General features: G+C 30.2%; 3 protein-coding genes across 3 annotated transcripts; all 3 read right to left on the bottom strand.

Annotated features, from left to right (window-relative positions):
- Positions 939–2,584, bottom strand: LOC109333119 (60S ribosomal protein L8-3). The gene is made up of 2 exons (XM_019568403.1): positions 2,099–2,584; positions 939–1,428 (listed from the first exon to the last, which is right to left on the bottom strand). The coding sequence occupies exons 1-2, from the start codon at positions 2,536–2,538 to the stop codon at positions 1,083–1,085; spliced, it is 786 nt and encodes a 261-aa protein (XP_019423948.1). The 5' UTR covers positions 2,539–2,584; the 3' UTR covers positions 939–1,082.
- Positions 4,742–5,811, bottom strand: LOC109332584 (protein WUSCHEL-like). Its single transcript, XM_019567561.1, has 3 exons — positions 5,439–5,811; positions 5,244–5,341; positions 4,742–5,107 (listed from the first exon to the last, which is right to left on the bottom strand). The coding sequence occupies exons 1-3, from the start codon at positions 5,809–5,811 to the stop codon at positions 4,742–4,744; spliced, it is 837 nt and encodes a 278-aa protein (XP_019423106.1).
- Positions 12,128–16,105, bottom strand: LOC109333389. Its single transcript, XM_019568862.1, has 3 exons — positions 15,994–16,105; positions 13,635–14,496; positions 12,128–12,562 (listed from the first exon to the last, which is right to left on the bottom strand). The coding sequence occupies exons 1-3, from the start codon at positions 16,091–16,093 to the stop codon at positions 12,388–12,390; spliced, it is 1,137 nt and encodes a 378-aa protein (XP_019424407.1). The 5' UTR covers positions 16,094–16,105; the 3' UTR covers positions 12,128–12,387.

Below are 19,867 nucleotides of genomic sequence, written 5' to 3' on the forward strand. Positions count from 1 at the left end.
TATTTTATAAACTTAATTTTTAGTTTAAAGCATTCTTTATCCAGTCAAATCATAAGTTCAGAAAAATAAAGCTTCAAAACTTTTGAATAGATAAAATTGACATCTTAACTTATTATGCATTCTTCAATCAGCCAATTAGTCCTTTCATTTTTGTTTATATTTTAACTTTTATTCTTAATTCATTTTCCAATGTACATCAAATAAATTTATTTGTCAAAAATTCAAAATGTATAAAAAGATTCCATCATCATGTATTATACACAACTTTAGGTCTCGGAACTGGAACATGGGACTCGTGAGAACCAAATTACGTTTAACTAATTAAACTATTAGGTATAATCAAACAATTTCACATATAACTAGTAATTTTATCTATTAATATATAATTATATATAAATATAAAATTTTATATAATTAATAATTATGAATAATTACATTTCACCAGAAACAAAACAACAAATCAAAGTGGCCATCCATTTTTTAATTTTCAAATGAGTCATCCAATTTACATCCCAAGGTAATCCGGTTTAACCATACTTAATACGGTCCGATTCTAATAACATAGCAAGAACAACCCTATTGTGAAGGAGAACTCTTACTATGGAGCACTAAATTTTATTCGAACAGTCAATATTAAAAGATGCCCACGACTTAGAAGCCTTATCTAAAATTTGCCACATACACTCGTCATTTACTACGTTAAACCTTAATTTTTCTGAATGAAATTACCACTATCCAACTACTCACATAAACACGTCTTCTACAATGGTTATGATTATTCATTTTCAAAGCCTAAATAATGTTTTTATCCAACTTCTCACATAAACACTTCATCAAAAATTGTTGTGTTCATTCATTTTCAAATCCTAAATACCGTGGGCAAAAGAAACCATCTTGCACCATTCCAACCAATTGAAACCAGCATCAAGAGCAACATCTCAAACAAATATAAGGGATGTCTATTAGAAGCCTGATATTTATGGGGCAAAAGGTTCTCAAAACAGTTTCACATGGACTAGAACAGAAACAAAATTTGAAAAGCCGCAATCAAAAGAAATCCAAATAAAACTCTAACAATCCCTTCAAGTAGTCTTGTCAGCTTTGGAGGCAGCAGAAGCAGCTTGTCCACGAAGACGACCAGTACGCTTGGCAGCAATGAGACCAACCTTCTGGCCAGGAGGAGCATCACGTCTGACGGTACTTGCATGACCAATATGCTGGTGGTTACCTCCTCCATGAGGATGCTCAACTGGATTCATAGCCACACCACGAACCTTAGGCCAGCAGTTTCTCTTGACCCTAAATTTGTGGTAAGCATTACCAGCCTTAAGAAGTGGCTTCTCAGTTCTTCCTCCACCGGCAACTTGCCCAATCATGGCCCTGCAGGCACTTGGAACAATCTTCTTGGAACCTGATGGGAGCTTGATCCTGTAAACAGTGGCCAGACATAATCATAACCAACATGGTTTCCAAAACAGCACAGACAAAGTAACCACAACAAAATTTCCTTGACAAGCTCATTATATGGAGTATGCCAGATGGATTGAAAAACACCATAACGCTCTATGATAAATCAGATGAAGCATTTAACTCTAAATCAATACTAAATAATTTGACTTATAGTTTTATCGGCCTCTACCTGCGTCTGATATAAAAGTAAAAGCAGCATTTGACTTCATTGATGTATATATTAATTACATTTGGGATACTCCTATTTCAATAAGTGCAACCACCTCTCCTCTAAAAGAGGCAAGGGAAATAATAATCACCTTTCTCAATAAGAGGCACGTGTTAAACAACTGCGGCATCAAGTGCCCAAGTGAAATGCAATGTGATTTCTACATGTTAAAATATTCTTCAATTTGTGCTCATCAAAACAAAGCAACAACCATTTACATAGTAACCACAGCAAATAAACTCAACAATCAAGTAAAAATGCAGTAAAATAATACAATCCAATAGAAATAAGAGCTCAATTGTATATCCGTCAAATTATCAAATCACTAATCCAATATAATAATGAATAACATCAAAACTATGATGAAAATGAATGATAATAAATTATGAACATAATAATGCAACGGAAAGAGGATTATACCTAGAAGTATCATTATCAGGATTGTGACTAATAACAATAGCATAATCACCAGAACAACGAGCAAATACACCACGATCACCAACGTGATGTTCAACGTTACAAATAACCGCTCCTTCAGGGATAGATCTGAGTGGCAAAACGTTACCAACAACAAGTGTTGCTTTCTTACCACAATATAAGAACTGACCAGTGTACAAACCCTCGGCGGCGACGAACAGCTCCTGCTGCTTCTTGTAACGGAACGGGTGGCGGAAGGTTACCTTAGCCAATGGTGCACCACGACCAGGGTCGTGGATGATGTCGGTTACAACACCTTTAAGGTAACCGTTTCGTTCACCGAAGTCCAAACTGCGGAACCTGGCTGGACCCTTACGGTGGTGGGTGTGGGATTTGAAGACGGAACCCGCACCCTTACGTTGAGCTCTGATTACTCGACCCATTCTCAAATGCGATTCACTTCTGCTGCGGATGGGAAATTAGGGTTAGGGTTTCGGTTTATATAGTCCCGGGTGATTCGTTTTGTGTTTAACCCTAACTTTGGGAAATGGACCCTTTGTGGAATGGGCCTGGTGAGCCCAATTGTTTTTGTATTAGATCAAGTTAAATGTTGTTGGATTGAGATCGACAAAACAAATAAGGCTACTTATAGGTTTGGAATAGGACTCCACAACTTCCTTAATTGTGGTCCAAGACTGAGAATTTTAGTTAGTTGGTTTTCCGTTATTTGGATTTTAGGTCACATGATCAATGGTTTAATTTCTGATAACGATATTCGTTGAAAGGGAAGTCACGAACTTCGAAATATGTTAGTTCTTAGCCAACCGATAAAATACTTTTTCAATATGATAGCCCGACTCAACCCAATATGTATTATGAAATCAAAGTGATTCTTACTCCAAGCCAAGCATTGGATCACATGTCTCAATTAAGAGGACATGTGGAAAGAACAGGTTCAAAATTCATATAGGTCCTTATTCAAATATTTCGAAGTTATTGAATCATTTTCCTCCTTCGAGAATCTTTTCCTTCTTCCACTCTATCCCGAAGGGTAACTAGGACCAATTTAGTTACGTTTTCATGTTCCAATTGAACACTTTTATTTTATTTTATTATTCTCAAATCAAAACATACAAAATGTTAGATATGATGTAAGAAAAATGATTTCTTAAATCATTTTACATTATAAGAAAAATAACATGTCATACTAATGTATGAGAAAAAATATATGCATAGACATTGTAAAATAAAGAGTAAATTACACTGACACCCATGAGTTTTAGTGAAATTACACAAACTACCAATTACTTTTTTACACCTACACAAATCTCCCCGAATTTTTATACTTTCATTATACTTACCACCCTGCATAAGAAATAAGTGTAATATTTTAAACAAAAAATGTGACAAACACAATTAAGTTAAACAAAACATGTGGTAAGTGTAATGAAAATATAAAACCAATGGGAGGTTTGTGTAGGTGTAGAAAAGTGAGGGGTAGTTTATGTAATTTCACTAAAACTCAGGGGGTATCAGTGTAATTTACTCTAAAATAAATTATAATGTTATTGTATTATCCATTATTCATATTTTACTGTTATTGGCTTTTAAATATAAGCAATACAGATGATACATATATTTTATATTCATGATAAGTTTATAGAATTTGGAATTTAAGAAGTGGGCTGAGACTTAAAAATATATACTGTCCTAGTTGCAAGGTTGCAGTTTCAACAGTATATAGATTAGATTATTATGATCATAATTCTCCTTCTCTAGTCCTTATACAATTTGATTGTCATATCCTTCAGAGAAAAGAAATTCTGTATTATTAGAAAGAAAAGAAAGAAGAAAAAGAAACCCAAACTTACCGTACAACTTGTCAGTGCCTTCAGTGGTCCCTAAAAAAAGGATTTTATTGACAAATTATATATTTAGCTTCACTAACCCGTTGTTAAAAAATAAATATTCATAATCTCTACAGAAGAATAATAACATAAGAACAGATATTATTCATACCCATAGCTGAAAAAATAGGTCATTAATGTATCATTGATTCATAGAAAATGACAGTGCGGCTTTTCATTATTGCAAAGAATTTGCACTGCCCAATTCTCTTGTTTATTAATGTTTTCAGGGGGAAAGGCTATAATGGTTTTGGACACACAGGGAGAGAAAGGCTTAGACACTCTATTCCAAAAAAATGAATGTATTGATGTTGTAAGATTTTTTACACTATTAATATATCTTGAATAATTTATTAATCATCGATGAATAATACAAATAAACCATCGAATATAAATATTTTGGATATATTACACTCATAATTAATTAATTATTGTGGTTAGGTATAAAGAATAACCTTATCTTCGAGAGTATCAGTATTAGTATTATCTTTTTTTTCTTCTTTCTAAAGCAAATGATTGCAATTATCAAATTTATAGAAGAATGTTTCTTGGGAGATGGAGAAAGTAACATAACTTAGAACAACTAAAAAACCAGACTAGTACATTTCCTCACTCATTAGTAACCTAACTGACATAATACACAGTACCTGAAAACGATATTAGACATAGCTAATAAAGCAAATTAAGCTTATCAACTTCAGATTAATAAGTTCAATATAGAAGCATTCAAATTAATCATTCAAGAGTAATCTGGAGATTTGCGTGTGTAAGAGTTGAGACTGAGTTCCATGGAAGCACGAGAACCATTCATGAATCCATCTTCTGTCTGATACCAGCCACTAACATAGTTAGAAGAGTTAGACCTTAGGTTGCAATAGCCATGAATGTCTTCACAGTGCACAGGGAATAAAGGGAGTGTTTGTATCTCAGGGGAACCATCCACTACTTGTTGTTCTTCTTCTTCTTCCATGGTTTCTCCACTTGGCCTTGTTTTTTCTAAGAAAGTGTAGGGTGAAGAATATTGTTCCATACCAAAATATCCCAAATTGTGGTTTATGGCACCACCAACATGGCCACTGCTACCTCCTGCTGATATTGAACAGTCCTAAGAAATAGTTTCCAAGAAAAAAGTGGTGAAAATTTTATTGAAATAGTTCAACACTTTGCATAAAAAACTAAAGCTAGAGTACTCTAATTAATGCATAGAAAACTTGAAGAAGAAGTCATCATATATAACTTACCCTAAAACTCTTCTCCATGGGCACAGACCCATGCCCATAATTCCCCATGTGGCCCATAGTAACAATTCCAGCAGAAGAAGATGGTGTGGAAGAAACCCCTATACATATGAACATTGGCACATTATTATTAGTTAATGAAATAACTTGAAAAGGAGAAAAAAGATTTTAGATATGATTGGTACTAGGTAATATTACCAGTGGATATGTTAGAATACTTGGCATGAATGGGTGGTTCATCATGTTTCCATGCAGAAACAGCAGCATTAGTAGACCCAACTCTTTGCATGGGAATATCAGAAGTGAACCTTTTCTTCTGTCTTTCTCGAGCTTTGTGGTTTTGGAACCAATAAAACACATTCTTTCCTTCAATCTTACCGTACTGTCTCAGCCTAGAAGAGATCCTCTGAATCTGTTCAGCACTTGGGGATCTTATTCCATTGTTGTAGTAAAGATCCTTCAATATTCTTATTTGGTCTGTTGTGGGAGTCCACCTTGTACTACTTTGCCTGCTCATAAATCCACCTTTTCCACTACTGCCCCCATCCTCATTTGGTTGTTGAGTTTCCATCATGTTATGATCAATTGAAAACAAGAACAAGATTACAAAGATATAGAAGCAAACAAAGGCGAGGGAGAGTGTGTATATATATGAATATTGAACTTATAATAGGGGTAGCACGTGGTACATAAAGTAGTGATAAAGTGAGAAAATCAGAAATAATATCTGAGAGAGAAGGACTGAAGTTGACAGAGGGTAATTCATAAAAAGGGAAGGGACAAAAGAGAGCTTAGAAAGTTAGGGTACCCTACACCAGGAATATTACTTGGATGAAAAGGCATGACCAGGCATATATATGAAATAAACCATATCAATAATGTTTGGTTCTAAAATAAATTCTTACAACTTTGTTGGATACAAAATGATAAATATAAAAAACAACATAGTGCATGATGTTTCCATGCACATAATGAAGACAAAAATATAAGTTAATAAAACGTAGGGCTCTCTTTTCTTTAAGAAAAAACTATACATTTTTAGAATTTTGTTATTTCATGTATATTACAGACATGGAAAGAGGCAAGGATAGGTAGAAAAAAGAGGTATGGAATGGAATGATATATTGGATGGATAGGAAGTAAAAATGATGGGATCACATGTTTTCATTCATGGTCTATTTGGTGTAATAAGTTAATAAGAAAACTCCACTCATTTAAAAAGAAAAATTATAAAAACAAAAATTAATATATATGAAGTTTGATTAGTTCAGAATACGAAGATAGGAAAATTATGGGACAAATGATTTTTTTTCGAAAAAAGAGCAGATGTTGTGAATGAATGAATGGCAAATAGAATGATGCGGGTTGTGATTTGGGAGTTCAATAGGTTCTTCTTTTGATGTAGATATCAATATGGCCCCCATCTACATATATATTTTTCTCTCTAGCCTATACTTTATAATTAAAGTCGAATGAGCAAGTTACCAAGATATTCTTGTACTTGCATAATGATGTGGAAGAGTAATAGTGTAACTTGCTTTGCATCTCATGAGGGTTATTGAATTATTGGTTATGCATATTCTGTATGAATTTGAGGAATTAAATAGAGCTTTTGTATTTGTACTTGTGAGTTGTGAGCCAGTGATAGGGTTAACATGGGTGGGCTAATGAAGACTGTACTACACTGTGGTTTGGATGGCATACTTGTTTTTACGCCTATTTTCGATAATAAAAATATGAGGATAAATATATTATTATATGTTATTTTTTATGTAATATTATTTGCATCTTTATTATTGGAGAAAATCTTTACTCCCACAAGATTTACAATATACATATACTCTTATCCATTTAGAGAGGGGTGAGAATCCTCTACGTTAATTGTGTTAATTGTGAGGGAAATACATCAACAAAAAAAATTAAGTAAAAAGTAATGTGATGTGATATTTGCAAGTTGTGAAAAAGTGCACTAAAAATTAAGAGATAATGATATTTATAATCTTTAATTTTTATTAAAGTTATAATTTTGGCCTTAAAAGTGGGTCAGATTCCTCTCCATTAATAGAAAGGTAAATGCAATTTTTTCCTTTAGTTTGAATGGTAAATTTATCTTATCATAATAAACATAAATGTATAAGTGTAAAAACATATAACGTTTTTTGTGATTTTTGACATTACTTGCCTCTCTATTACGGGAGGGGAGTCTCATTCCTTAAAAGTACACTACAAAATATAATTTGTCTCTTCATTAATGGAGACGAGTTTTACTTAATATTTTTATCTCTTAAAATGTAATAATATAACATTTTTTTTACTTGAAAATAAGTGAAAAATCAATCTTCTCTACATTAATGAAAAGGAGTTAAATTCGAGGAGAGAGAACATATCTTTCTATTAATTCTAAAGCTCTTTTTTTTGTTATACATTTCAATTATGAGGAAGAAAGGATTACTAGTATTCAGAAGTGAGGAAATGACCAAAATCAGGAAGAAACGTGATTTAGATAAGCCTTTATTTCATTAGAGAATTTATTGATTAGGTTCTTTAATAAATTTTATCATGTCTATGATAGTTTCACTAAAAACATTGGTATATTTAACAACAATGTTATAATATTATACATGTCATTGTCAGATAATAATTTAAATATCAATATCACACAATTAAAAAGGTTGCCATTCAATTTCTTAAAAAATATTCATTTTCTTCTTGTTCTTTCTCTCCATCAAGATCACACAAAAAGGTTACCATTCTCTTTGATATGCCATATACTTTTATATGTATTGTCATAAAGTAAGTGACTGCACTTTATCTGAAGAAAAATAACATACAGAGACATGACAAATAAGATAAGGTAGAATGAAGAGAAAATCCTAAACTTTATAGTGAAAAGGTGAAAGGATATTTTTTTATGGACAATGATTCTCTGTCCCAAGAAATTTCTGTCCTCATGTATCAAGCCAATGAAATCTTATAGAATAACATACGAATATTAATTTATGTTATTATAAATTTTTTTAATCAAATAAAATTTTCTGATTGGATAGAAATACTAAATAAGACACCCAATGAAACATGTGATCCTGGTCTGTCTAGAGAAGTCTTTATGAAAAGGAAGCACGCGCCCCAAAAATTAAATGCAACGGGTGTAATGGTTTCCTGGAGCATATGGACTCTGAACTCGAAAGCTACATCATTTTCTTCCATCCCCTCTTCCAACTTTCAGCATTTTGTGCTCTCTTTGATTAGATTTTAATTTTGTTGGGATATCTTTATTTATGAATTACAAGATTCTTCTATAGTTTAAGTGAATGAAGCATATAAGTAGGTTTGACATCACATCTTGACCCAAAATTTTAAGGTATTAGGTTTATGGGTACATCCACTTATATGCTATTTAACTCATTCATTTTTTCGAGACTTCTTCAACTCGTATACATATACACCTAGGAAATTTGACAATCCATGAGTTAAATTCACTACTAGGCAAATAAGTACATTATTGCATGAATCTAGGAAGTGACCAGCACATATGTTGGAATATGCTTCATTGGACATTATAATCTATAATGTAAAAAGTAATATGTATTAGTATATATGTAGTACTACATTTTAATGTGAATGTACAAGGAAACGCAACATATATATTTATTGTGTATATGTAAAGGTAGGGTACAAGAGTACAAGTTTTACATAAAAATGAACCAAACAGGGAAAGTGGGGTCGATGGAACTATTCAATATTTCCTTGAATTCATTTCATTATTGTTGTAAGTTGTAACAGTCTCGTTTATTTGATTGCTGATAAGAAACCAACCTTGGGAAACAATATATTTATTCATTCCAACGTTATTATTCATCAATCCTTCACGTACATTTCAACTTTTCAGATTTCAGAATTCACTTGATTATGACACCACCATCATCACGCTTCTATTTCATTATCATGCATTTACGTGCCCATTGCTTGCACCTTCTTTTCCCTCTTGCTATCACATATACGAATTTTATTATATTTCACAACTCTTTCTCATAATAAATTAATCGATCTCTATTTTTATTTGTATTATCAGAAAAAAAATGGACTTTCGGTTCTACAAATAAAAGGTTAACATCGTCTACAAACAAGAGCCAACTTTAAATTTAAGGCTTATGGCAGAAAAAAAATAAGAGATTCAAATTTACTAAAAACATTAGCATCAAATTTGAAAAAAATAATTACGGTAAGTACAAAAAAATATTTATTTAAAATATATTTTATACTTGTTGCGCTCCCATCTTGTGGTAAAAGAAATATTAAAGACGTGCTTATTTAAGAAATATTTTAAGATAGTAAATACATAAATTTTTAATCATTTTTTCAATATTTAAAGAGTGTATTTAAAACAGTACTTATCAATATTTTCCTTTACATTAAAAAAAATCCAAGGGATAACAAATAATGTTCAATATTAATTTGATGTAAAAAATACATTGCTTTAAAATAGATGTTCACATACTCATCATATACTCACACTCTCACATACACATCTAAAATGATTGGGTGTTTATCGGGTACACATCTACTGTCCTACATTTTACATTATTTCATATATTATGGGCTTATGATTGATCAGAAAAAATATATTAAAGTTCAAATTTAATTATTAAGAATTTTACTAACCAATCACAAACATATAACACATGGAGTGACATAAACTGTAGGACAACATATATATTATCATAAGTGTGCCCTAGCTAGAGACCTCACAGCGGCAGTGGTGCATTTCCTAGTCTTACGGGTAATGATCTTCTTGCATTAATTTTCTACCCGTATCTCTATTCATACATCACAAAGATCATTCCATATCTCTCTATCTACATTTTGTACTTCTACTACTCCTCTCATTTCCATTTGCCTTCATTTCTTTCTCTCCATGTTTTGTTTTAGATTATCACTTTGCAACCATATAGGGTAAAATCATAGCTTGTAGGAGCAACCATAATGATTGTAGTTGTATTTAATATAAAAGAACATTTTTACTTCATTTTCCATTATCTCATTATTATTTTTTCACTTTTTTATTAAATACGAATAATTATTGGTTTTTTTTAGTTATTTTGGATAGTGAGGAACGGGAAAAAAATAAATGTTGTGAGACCCAAATATGAATAAGAATTATGTTTATCATTGTTGGATAAAATATGGTGTTCTTATTTCATTAGAAGTTATAATAAATTATGAAATAATATGTAGAACCCAAATAAGAATGAAAAATTTTTGGACCTTTTTTTTCTTTTTCTTTTGTCCCTATAGATTATGAGCTAGGCTCACTCTTCAATTGAGCATAATGATATATACTAGTGTAATACATGCATTTTTAAGGAATATAAAATATGGAAATCAGTTTTGGAAAACTAAATACAATATTTCTTAATACATTAAAATATTGTTTTTTAAGATAAATTTTCTCTTTCTCTCTTCTTAAACGATTCTATTGTAGACTGTAGTTGTTAACATTACCCATATTATTATTGTTATATTGGCCAACTACTCAAATAATCCTCCCATTATAATATATTCACATGCTTAAGAAATTCTTAAAGGACATAAACATTTGATATAATTTGATTAGGATATTGTCACTTAATTTGTATTGATGTGTGTATGACAATGAATTTGTGAAAACTATATTAAAGATAGAGATAAATATGAGGTCAGAAAGACATCTAATAAATAATAGTATAATTGAAGAAAAAATATAAAGGAATTTTAGATTTTCAAAACATCAAAAGATTAGAATAAAATAAAATAAAAAACATCAGAAAATATGAAATAAAGTACCAATAAGTTCTCTTTTAACCGAGGTACTAAAAACATAAGAAACTCTGATATGAAGAGTGGTAAGAATTGAGAAGATTAATTTTCTTACTTGGTCTGTCAATTAATAATCAAATAATAATATTTCTTTTATGATATAAATAATTTCAAGATTTTCAAAATAATTTTTTTATTGAACGTAATGTGCCTTTGTTCTAATTTCTTATTTAATATATAGGATATAGGTGTGGCATTTCTATATATATTATCACCCTCCTTTTAATATGTGAACTATTTTATTAACTTGGTTACAAAGGGTACTACTTGAATAATTATACATATCACCCTATAAAAATAAACTACAATTTTTTTATATACGAAAAAGTAATATGTAGCATTTATAAATTAATTATTAATCAATAATAAAGTATTGCCTTATGTGTGAAAAAGATGTATATAAGTTATTTTTGTAGTATGATATAGGAAGATAATAACATATCCAGTGAAATGAAGTTTGATTATGTTTCAGGAGTTATTATGGATGCCTTGACCATGGAAAATAATGTAAAAAAAAATACCCACACAAATCAAGCAATCTAAAAATAATAAATAGTAGCTAATACTAGAGTAGTTAATTAATTGAATAAAACTTGTTCATGAAATAAGTTAAATTTGAATTTAAACTTGAGCATGTATAAACTATACTTGTTTGTTCAAAGAAAAATTAATTTTAAGTGTTCGTTTGATAAATGATTAGATGAATTACATAAGTTATATATGTATGAAAATAAATGTGAATATATGCATGGCAGGAAGGAAGGTTTTCTTCTTTTAATTTTAATAATATTTAACAAACAATTGTTCTCTAATCTCTCCTCTATATTTGTTTAAAGGTTTTTTTCATAAAAAAAGTCATTATATCGACAAAGGCGTCCACTAAATTATGGATGAATCCATAAAATGTCGGTAGGAGAACCGATATAAATAAAATGAAAATGGATTCACTTACTTTATGAATAAGTTTAAAAAACTTACTCCATATCTTAGTAATCAGTTCTCTTAATTTCATTATTTTCCATTGCAAGACAGAGACACAACCTCATGCCCCATATTTTTCTTTGAAAGAGTAGGCCATGTTTACCCTCCAAGTACAAGTATTTCCTGCGTTCAACTTTGACACACAAAAAATAGCACATGAAAATAAGGACATTAATTAACATGTTTGTGGAGTTCTGTTTTTGTTTTGTGCTTCTTGTGGGTGAGAGGACCTTAATCAAGTTCTTTATCCATCGAAGCTTTCACTTCGATGCCTCGAGTTGTAAGCAAGGAAGCGCGCCGCCGCCTATCTTTACATGTTTGAAGCGCTCAAGGCCATTAACTTGCATTGTTCATTCAATGCCAGAAGTTGAGCCTCTTTCTTGTCAAGTTGAGCAATCAATCTCACATTCTCTTCCATAAGTTTCTGAACTTCAGTCTCTTTCTGCATCTTTTCACCCTCTAATTGAGTAGTCTTTTCAACTAGCCTGCCATGGAACAACATCAGACAGAAAACAAATAGATCATCAAGATAGAAATGAACATTCTACATGAGAATCAAAGTTAGCATTTTACTCCATTTGAAAGCAGCAAATGTAATGCAAGCATGTATTAACACGGAAACGGAGCATACCCGCCATTGCAACACAACACAAGTTAAAATGACACTGTAATAGGTTTTTGGACCTGTGTTTCAATTGCCATATTATCATAGCGAGTATGCCGCTTTTATTTTTTTAAAACCGTTTGTGCCTTTTGTGGCTAGAACATGCCTGCATTTGCCTATATTGAAGCATCACATACACAATACAAGGACCAGTTCCAAACATAAAATGGAATTTAAAAAATTAGCTGATGCATCAAGCAAGAACTATTCAAATTGTAATGTGATCACTCACAAAATAACTCAGAGTTCACGTTACACATTTTGTTTCATACAGCAGGAGGGAGTAATAATTAGAAAGCCAAGTAAAATCCAACAAGGTGATAGTTTTTTAATAAAACAAGAAACTCCCAGGATGATTGTAAACTCATAAAAGTTACTGTTTTTGTAACAAACCTGGACAAATGGGATAGTATGAGTAGCTCAATTAGAAAAGGCATTACATTTAACGAAATTGCAATGAAGAAAATTATAAAGTAGTTATTCCATAAGTGGCCCTTGTGGGGTATAAAAAAACATTTCACTGCCACCAAATTTACTCTGTTTACTTCAGTAGTTACTAAAGGTTCCCAAGTTCATTTCCACATTATATGAACTTTGTTCCAAAAATAAGAGCCTAAATGTTGTACATATGCATATAGAAAATCATATCCACGCCCACAAAATGGATACAATTATTTCACAAAAGTAGAGCACCTATATAAGAAAAATCACATGATGGTACGGAAAATCAAGTAAAATAAATTTAAACTAAGCTACATTAGGCACGAGAGAAGCAAGAAGTGCATCGATCCATTGAACTCAAGCATATTGATGTGGGTCAAACATAAAATGATTATCAAGACATGTAATAATAATAGAATATGCCTATAGTGTATATAGTGAAATATACTCACTGGTCAAACAGCCTCTCAATATTTTGAAATTGCTTCTCCGAAGAAAGTAAGGTTTCTCTTACTGTGGTTAGACTGATAACATATGATTTCAGAGACTGAAATTCCTGTTTCACTCTGTTTAGCTCTTCCTCATTGTCAGAAGCTCTCTCTCTCTGCCTGATTGCTTCTTGTACCAAATCCTCAACTCTTTGCCGGATCTCATTTAGAACACTACTTGTACTCAAAGCAAAATGCTCCAAACCTTCTAATTTCTTAGACATATTCTCTAACTGAGAAGACTTCCGCGTTATTTCTTCCCGACTTAAACTTACTTTTTCCTTCTCGATTGCAGTTTCTGATTCCGCCAATAAAACCCTTTTGACAAGGGCTTCCATCACATCTGCGACCATATGGACAGACTTCAGTGTCTCACTGATATAAGCTGCATCCTGTTCATCTAAAGAATCATGCTGATGGCTAATTCGTATCAATGATTCTTCATCTACGTCATCAAATAAAGAAAGATCAACATTCCTTGACCAACCTGATAATGGTATCCCGTTCTTGTCAACAAGGCCTATTCCCTCTACTTGTTTGATGCCACACGATGAGTGGGCCAGATGAGGAATAGCCATGAGTTTAGCTTTAGATTTTAAGTAGGTCAACAACGTTGCAGCGATCTTGACTCGTCGCCAGAGAACCTCTAACTCCTTTTTTGCTTTGTCCTCTGAACCCTGTATGCAAGCCTTTACTTCCATAAGTTTTGTTTCCAATATATCCACTTGGGAATCGCTTCTTTCAGTTTCCTGCTCCTTTGTTTCAGGCGGTTGGTTCAGTTGAGACTTCAAAATTGACATGTCAAAATCATCGCCTGCTGCCATTCCCTGTCCAAGAATGTTGGGTAGAAACATTGGAACATAATATAAAAGTAAATAGTTAAAAGACTTATAATCACAAAGCACATGTATCTGGATAACAAAAAGCTAATAAGCCTAATAATTCAACCTATAAGAACCCTTAAAAAGATGCAAAGCTCCATCAAAGAGCAAGTAGAAAGATATTGGGAAGCTTAAAGCAGACTTCAAAAGAAACTACAGAACTAAAAGGATGCAGCATACTCAGTTGATTCCTTATATTGAACTAAACTAAAATCAAGGCAATGAAGTACACTTTACAAGTAGATCCGTACATAGTTTAATCACATATATGTTTAACAATTTCTCAATTTCCCCATTTCAAACGAATATAAAATAAATATGGCCAAGAACTTTTCTATGGATTCAAAAATACTTCTTTTTTCAAGGCAACAATAAGTAATTTCATGCATCTTTTCTGCTTTTTAAGCTTCAGAAAGTTTATAGAAGTGCTTGATATCAAACAAATACATAGCAAATCACATGTTCTCTAGACATCAAATTTCCTGCAAAATGACTTCTACACAGAACATTGTTCACTTACATCTGTCTTAAATTTACAGCACATACATGGAATTGACTCAACTCATGCATAGCGATAGGTAGCATACGTGATAAGGTATTACTTAAATGAATACCAGAGACTTAGTAGTACCAATGAAGCCCAGCTACTTCTACAATACAGCACAAATACGGGCAATTTTTTAAATTTAAGATGCGATATGATCTAGATATGTCAATACAAATTTATTAAAAACATATAATTGATACAGATTCAGAATATTTGAAGAGGTATTGCCATTTCTCATTAATGCATAACTTGATGATACAATTTACAAAAAAGTGTTCCTGATCATAACATAAGTGCAGAATTTCTGTATATTCAAAGTCGTATCTTGTATCATATATAAATTACTTCCTACTGCTAGGAGAGGTATTTGATCACTTCTCCTAAATACATAACTTCATGATCACAATTTATCAAAAGATGTGTAATAATCATAATAAAAGAGCATAATTTATGTCCATATCATATTATATTTTGTTCCTATGTTAAATTGTAAACTAAAATATTAGTACAATCCAAAAGATATCTCAGCCATATATAGTAGTAGCCTACAATTCAAAATAAACTTCCATATTTCTGAAAATACATATTCCACAAAAACCTAATTAGGTCACAAATGCATGGAGATGTTGTTTCCTGTAACATGTATTAATGCTTTTTTTTCATCCAATCAGCACCAACGATCAAATCATAAACTAAAACAACTTCAAAATTGATTTTTTTTCATTCCCTAGTTTAAACTAATTATACGGAAAAAGTGAGAGAAATCGAGATCGAACCCAATCTTAGTTGAAACTGAATATCGTACAAATTTAGGTAATAGATAATAAAAATGTGATGATTAATAGAGAAATGTGATAAAAAGGAATATAAGAATATAATAATGAAATAAGAGTACCTGGTGAATTAGAATGAAGGTTATGGATATGAGTAGAAAGAATCGCCTTCTTTCCCTCTTTTTTCACAACAAAACCTTTAATTGTTTTCCTTTTCCTCATTGCTTCTCTTTTTTTTTTTCTCTCTTTCTTTGTTGCTATTTGAATAAATAATAGCATTTAATATTTACACTAACTTAAGTGTTTTTTATACTGTCAATAAATCTATATCATTCGTTTGTTAGATAATATTGATTTCAAATAAAAGTAATACAAATTAATGGTAGATGATATGTTGACAGCGTAAAAATTTTTACATAAATTTTAAACTCTAAATAATACTACAATTGTGTTGATTAGTGTATATTAGTTGAACAAAAATATTTGAGGAAAGAAAAATAACTGAGAAAAAAATTATAGTTGTTTTTAATAATAATATTCATTGTATTTTGTTCTCCTTTTTAATTTTAAGAAATTAGTGATTTTTATAAGTGTTGTTAAATGAAGTACAATTTTTTTAAAATACATACAAGAGTTAGTGATTATAAAATTTGTCACTAATCTTCTTAAGTTGGTTTTCTCCAATGGGAGAGAAAACAAAAAGGTGTGGATGTCACACTATCTTTTCCTTCCATTTATTGAATGAAACTAAACCATGAAAAAAATTAGTTTTTTTCCTTCTTTATTCCTAAAAAACTCAACTCGTTGATATTTTTAAAAATATTTGCAATGGTTATCTACAATGGTAATTTATAGGTGAGACGAGTTTTTTTTTATACTCATTACCCACATATTCATAAATTAATTTTTAATTAATTTTTTATATATTATATTTATTTATTTTTTAATTTAATATCATATATTATCTAATCTATTATTATTTCATAATAAATTACAATAATAATTAATTATCGTATAAATATTTTATTATCTATGGAATAATTATTTTTATATATTGATTATTATTAAATATGTACATATATAATAAAAACTAAAAACGCATTAGATATCTGCTGATACTCACTACTCATATGGGTACCCGCAAATGGTGTGTTATTGGGAACAAAAAACACTACCCACACATGCCTAGTCTCATTATCATCCCTTCAATTTTGACTCACCCAAATAGCCTAAATTTGTAAATTAATCAAAATAACACTCATATCTTATTGAAATAACATCAAATGAATGTGCTCTCCTTTTAAACTAATTAATTAGATCAGCAAAACATTAATTTAGTAATATAAAACTCTGCTAAATCTTTTTATAAATCTTAATGTTAAAAATTCGATTTATATATAAAAAACATTTGGTTATCAACATGGTCACAATTGATAGATAAATGAGATATTTAAGCATAATATTAAGGGTTGAATTGATATGTACATGAAAAATGTTCTGTATATGTGAAATCTATATTTCTCTATGTTTGAAGAAGTTGTTGTACAAATGAGAAAAGAAAACTCAGAAGAAAATGTGTGATTTTCTATATTTTAGCAACATTCAACTTGAAATATCTAATAAATTAGATATTGAGATAAGGGATCATTTTAAAATATCTAATAATTTAGAATACCAACACAAGTCATGTATTTAATAAATGGTTGAATTATAATTTTTAATAAAGGTAAATGACAAAAACATATATTTTTTATAATTAATAATCATATCCTGTTAAATAAATTAATTTATTTTAAAGTGTGACTGTTTTTTTCAACTAATATTACTTAAGAAAACAAACTTTTAAGATGGACAAAAACATATATTTAAAAGCTTTACAATCTCATAAAATTTCACTTTTCCCTTACAATGACATCAATTTGCTTCAAATAAAAAAAAATAGTACTCATGCTTGCAATCATTCCCAATGTTTTGATTTATTTGTAGAGTTTACTTATTAAATAAAAAACTATTTATTATATTGCATACTTTTTTTGAGAAAAACTTGTATAAATACGTATGTACCTAGAGATAACCAATAGAAATTTGACAACACATTAAAAATTTAATTCTACTTAAAATTTATTTATAAATGATAGCACAAAAAACATAAATATATTTGTCTCCAAATATAATGTATTATATCTCTTCATACAAGTTTTTCTTACTTTTTTGTACTCCCTTTGTTTTGGAAAGAAATATAATTTTTTTATAAAATATTGTATCAAATTAAGGCTACAATATTAAACAAGAATATTTGGAAATTACATACAATTGTGCATAATTAAGTAATCAATGAGATATGTATCCAATTAATGTTTTTATGGTTGGTTGACTATTTAAACAAAACATTAAAAACATGTTTATCTAATACTTTTGACTTTTTGAATGTGTTATTTTTGTGGAATAATACCCACTATTATTAAACTCAGACTGATCAATAACTCGGTTAGTTAAGACACTGAGTCACTAGTTAGACAATTAACTCGGTTTACATTAAATTTAAAAAAAAAAAACATAATATTGGTTAACACTATTTAATAACTATATATTCCAAATTTAAAAATATTACCATACCTAATTAAATAATCAACAAAGAATATTTTATTACTATAAAATGTCAAAAACAAGTTGAAAACATCGTCAAATAACATATGTATTATGCCTTAGTTGCAAAAAAATGCACATCAGTTAAAATTTAATTAAACAACGAAATTTTTGCTAAAATATAAGTTAATGAATGACAAATATAATTTCAAATAAGTTTAAAAAAATTCATCTCAAAATAATATTGTTTTGGTTGTTTTTTAAAAGTATATTTTTGATTGACTTAGGTGGTTCAATCGGTCTAACCATGTGAGTTACCGATTTTAGGCTTAAATCGTCTGAGTCAGTTTAACTTTGATGCAAACCTAGTTAAATGAGAGGCTCATACCACTCAGATGTCCAGTTTGCAGTTGAATCGGTCGAACCGGCTAGTCCAAGCCGAGTTTTATAACATTGAGTAAACTTGCAATGAATTTGTATAAGAGAATAGTGTGTCTCCTTATACAATGAGATAACTCATCTCCTTATATTCACTTATTATTTGACATTTGTTTTACTTTTTATTTTCAATGATATGTGTTTTTTATATAATACCGTCATTCAAAATAAGATACTTGTCAAACAAACAGTGGTGAATTTAAAAATATAAGGTATCTATTGGTATGAGAAAATACTTTTTTTTATTAGGTACTTGTGAGTGAAAGTCGAGTCTTGATAAAAAGAAAAACATATTTACTCAGTCACACACCTTAAATCCTAATTTCCGTATTGTGCAGCCTGTTATGGTATAGGTTGTACATAGTAGTTTCAAAAAAATATTATTTACTATCACCTTAAATCCTGATTGTATTTATTTTCATTGATACCTCAACCGCAACAGATATACAAAGCAGGTGATCTAGTCACATAACGTCACTAGAACTTGAGTCAGTGTGATGAATCCTGGAGAGTCGATCTCTGCTAATATGAAACTTGAAGTGAAAGATGAAGTAAAGAAGGAACCAATACAGTTCGATGTGAAAAAGGAATTTGAAGGAGAAGAATTTGCGCTATCTCCTTATTTGAGTATGAAACCCTAATTTTTCCTCGATTATTTTCATCTTCCAATATAAGTTTTTGGATTCGATTAATTAATAATTTAGTGGATAATTATTTTCTAATTATGATTTTGTATTACTTATTTGATTCCCCATTATGTTAGATTGTTCTTTTTTTTGTTCTATTGTGAAATGATACATTTTTATGATGCAAGAAAAACATGAATTTATTAGAATTTGATGTGTTTATTATATTATGAAGCAACTTACATAAATTTTGATAAATGTTGTTCTTCTTAGTGTTTATAGTTGTGACTTCCATTATAAAAATGTAAAGTTCTCATAGTTGTAAAAACCGTACCGTACCAGCCGA

This window comes from Lupinus angustifolius, chromosome LG18 (genome assembly GCF_001865875.1).
Source record: "Lupinus angustifolius cultivar Tanjil chromosome LG18, LupAngTanjil_v1.0, whole genome shotgun sequence".
Classification (NCBI taxonomy): Eukaryota; Viridiplantae; Streptophyta; class Magnoliopsida; order Fabales; family Fabaceae; genus Lupinus; species Lupinus angustifolius.

Bases quoted from the DNA above. Each gene is read 5' to 3' on its own strand.
- LOC109333389 (XM_019568862.1), bottom strand. From the start codon at position 16,093: ATGAGGAAAAGGAAAACAATTAAAGGTTTTGTTGTGAAAAAAGAGGGA. The intron at 14,497-15,993 runs GTACTCTTATTT...TTCTTGGACAGG, and splicing joins CCTTCATTCTAATTCACCAG to GAATGGCAGCAGGCGATGAT. The intron at 12,563-13,634 runs GTGAGTATATTT...GTTCCATGGCAG, and splicing joins ATTGAGAGGCTGTTTGACCA to GCTAGTTGAAAAGACTACTC.
- LOC109332584 (XM_019567561.1), bottom strand. From the start codon at position 5,811: ATGGAAACTCAACAACCAAATGAGGATGGGGGCAGTAGTGGAAAAGGT. The intron at 5,342-5,438 runs GTAATATTACCT...TCATATGTATAG, and splicing joins GTATTCTAACATATCCACTG to GGGTTTCTTCCACACCATCT. The intron at 5,108-5,243 runs GTAAGTTATATA...ACTATTTCTTAG, and splicing joins CCATGGAGAAGAGTTTTAGG to GACTGTTCAATATCAGCAGG.
- LOC109333119 (XM_019568403.1), bottom strand. From the start codon at position 2,538: ATGGGTCGAGTAATCAGAGCTCAACGTAAGGGTGCGGGTTCCGTCTTC. The intron at 1,429-2,098 runs GTATAATCCTCT...CACTGTTTACAG, and splicing joins CCTGATAATGATACTTCTAG to GATCAAGCTCCCATCAGGTT.